Here is a 2,679-nt window from a genome sequence, read left to right as displayed (position 1 = left end):
AGAGGTGTAGAGGAAGGGGAGACAGTCACAAACTGGAAACAGTAGACAGACTGTTTTATGTTATTAACAGTACTGTATCGATGAGTTAGTATTAATAGTATTTCAGAGGTATTTACTTGTGAGTGCCACTGTGTGCTCCCCTCCACAGGACACTTGGATTACTGGATCCTGGATGCCTTCCACCTGCTGAGGGACTCTGTGATTGGCCAGCTGGTCACGGAATAGACCCAGCCTTCCGTTCTGACTCTCCCCAAACGTGTAGAGGTCCCCGTTCACTGGAACAAGCACAAACCAACCACAATAACCCAGCCGAATTACTACATGACAACAGGTTAATGGTATGCATAAGGTTTAGCTACTCAATTTAAATGAACCCTGTGTGTTACCTGTGATGAACGCTGAGTGGTGGTATCCACAGGACACCCAGGCCACTGACTGCCCCACCATCACCTCTCTAGGCTCTGAGGCGTAGCTCTCTGCCCCCAGACCGATCTGGCCAACCGAGTTATCACCCCACATGAACAGCCTGCCTTCCTCTGCCAACACATATACAACACAGCACACATACTGACAGAGAAGACTTGCCAACAGACAGACAGACAGACCGACAGACACACACACACACAGTAGACAGACAGTCTGTCTGTTATCATTGTTACCTGTCAGAGCAGCTGAGGTATTGCAGCCAGCAGCGAGCATTTTGATTGGTGCGTGGTCAGAGAAGGGATGAATCAGGTGGAAGGTGTTTGTGTCATCACAGTGTCCCAAACCAAGCTGCCCCTCCTGGTTACTGCCAGCACCATAAACCTGCCCACTCCCTGAGAAACATGGGTGAAAGCCTCATAAGTCATTGTAATGGCACATATTCATAACATGTTCTATAGTAATGTAGAGTAAAACAACGTGGTTCTTTTACATGTGCACACGATTGTGTGGTCTCTTCCACATGCTGCAAACTTCACTTTTTCAGTCTTCAACACTAAAGAAAAAAAACACGTGTTTTAACGTTACAAAACGTTTGACAAAATGTGAGTGGAACATAATCCTAGTACATGATGGACTGACCTTTCACAGCAGTGGGCTTGTTGATGTTGATCTCTGACCCCAGTCCTAACTGACCGCAGGTATTACTTCCAAACATGAACAGCCTGCTATGGCCTACACATAGGAGAATACATAATTATACTGTTTTTATGTATTTCTTTGTGTCTTTGAACAAGTAAATACTATACATGTCTTGAAGTTAAAGGCATTTTGTTCATAACATTGTTTGACTACAGGTCCATTAATAAACTGATAATGAACCATTGATAATGATTTACCAGCATTTTATAAACAACAAACGAGCTATATTTTATACACAGTGTCCCCAAGTCGGCCAATCATATAGGAGAGTGTAGGATACATTATTGATAACCTGTTACGACAGCAGTGTGATCACCCCCACACGAGATTTCTTCTGGATGGTCATTCTTCAGCCAGAATTTACTGGGCACATTATCAGCAAACTTGCTCTTCCCAAAGGTGAAGATTGCTCCTGTTTCTGTTAGGGTAAAAAATAAAACTTTGAGACAGAAGAGAAACTATGACATTTCATAGGAGTTTGAGGAAATATCAGGTGCTATATGTTTGTACTACATGATTTCACTACTAGGCTTTACAGCAGTAAAGCAGGTAAATCCTAATGCCAACCGGTTGTCACGTATTTAGGTCGCTGCAAGCCAGAAATAGCAACAGGTTAGCTAATGGTCCCTACCATATCGCCGATTCTAGACATTACTGTCTAGTGCTAGAATAGCAACTATTGAGCTAAATAACAGCCATATGCTTCAAAAAAGCTATTCAGACACAGGTTTCCTAACCAGGTATATCATCTTCCGTCTGCCCGGTCATCTCTCCCCTGGTGTCGGCTCACCTCACAGGTGCCTGTCACATTCCTCCGCAGAAACAATCTGCGGATTCGATTATGCAGAGCACTGGTCTATGGCACGTGACGTAGCCAGTGTGAGCCACTATAGCGGAATCGGCGATTTGCCTTCAAAATAAAGGTCTCCAATTGATTCCCATTGAATCACGCCACAATTGTATTAAAGGAAAACTATATTTTGGTATTTGTTTAATTAATCCATTGTTGATATAGTCCCAAGTGTTTTGCATGTCAGTAATCAAGTTAGAAGATATATCACTTTCAAAATACATGAAAAAATACATGAAAAATGCACCATACAGGCCAGATTTCTGTATTTTATGAATGTTCTGGCCTTGGCTCCTTTTCTTTTGCAGAGTACGCTCAGGTGGTTCAGGTGCTTCATTCCCTCCTTCTCCAGGCACTGTATGTGGGCACTCCAGGACATGTTTTCTTAGAATGTGACCCCTTGGCTGGAGTGCTTTCCCATACAGTTTAAGGTGCACTTGCTTGGTTATTTTGGGGTGCCTGGAGAAGAGGACATACTGTGTCTTCAGTGGATTGAGCTTGACCGTCCACAGATTTAACCCAGTTCTCCAGGGGGTGGTGGAGTTCTATTTTATTTATTTATCTCAACTTCATGTCAACAAACTTTAATGGATTTAAAGTGCAGTCAAACCAGATTTGATGTTGCTAAAATGTAAGATTCTATCAGAGTGCCTATCCTCTTCCTGTAACCACTAGGTGGAGTAGGAAATATAGCTGGCATGTAG

At 43.0% G+C, this 2,679-nt stretch overlaps 1 protein-coding gene across 1 annotated transcript in view; it reads right to left on the bottom strand.

Annotated features, from left to right (window-relative positions):
* Window positions 1–1,990, bottom strand: part of LOC112224550 (transcriptional regulator ATRX) — a 36,224-nt gene extending 34,234 nt beyond the window's left edge. Inside the window, exons 1-7 of the mRNA XM_042320096.1 lie at window positions 1,863–1,990; window positions 1,418–1,543; window positions 1,066–1,158; window positions 917–979; window positions 660–818; window positions 387–536; window positions 117–275 (exon numbers count right to left, since the gene is read on the bottom strand). Coding sequence (XP_042176030.1) covers window positions 117–275; window positions 387–536; window positions 660–818; window positions 917–979; window positions 1,066–1,158; window positions 1,418–1,543; window positions 1,863–1,893 — 781 coding nt within the window. The 5' untranslated portion in view covers window positions 1,894–1,990. The remainder of the gene's footprint in view (window positions 1–116; window positions 276–386; window positions 537–659; window positions 819–916; window positions 980–1,065; window positions 1,159–1,417; window positions 1,544–1,862) is intronic.
* Window positions 1,991–2,679: the final 689 nt, after the last annotated feature.

This window comes from Oncorhynchus tshawytscha, linkage group LG03 (assembly GCF_018296145.1).
Source record: "Oncorhynchus tshawytscha isolate Ot180627B linkage group LG03, Otsh_v2.0, whole genome shotgun sequence".
Taxonomy (NCBI): Eukaryota; Metazoa; Chordata; class Actinopteri; order Salmoniformes; family Salmonidae; genus Oncorhynchus; species Oncorhynchus tshawytscha.
This window is presented reverse-complemented; position numbering and strand designations above follow the sequence as displayed.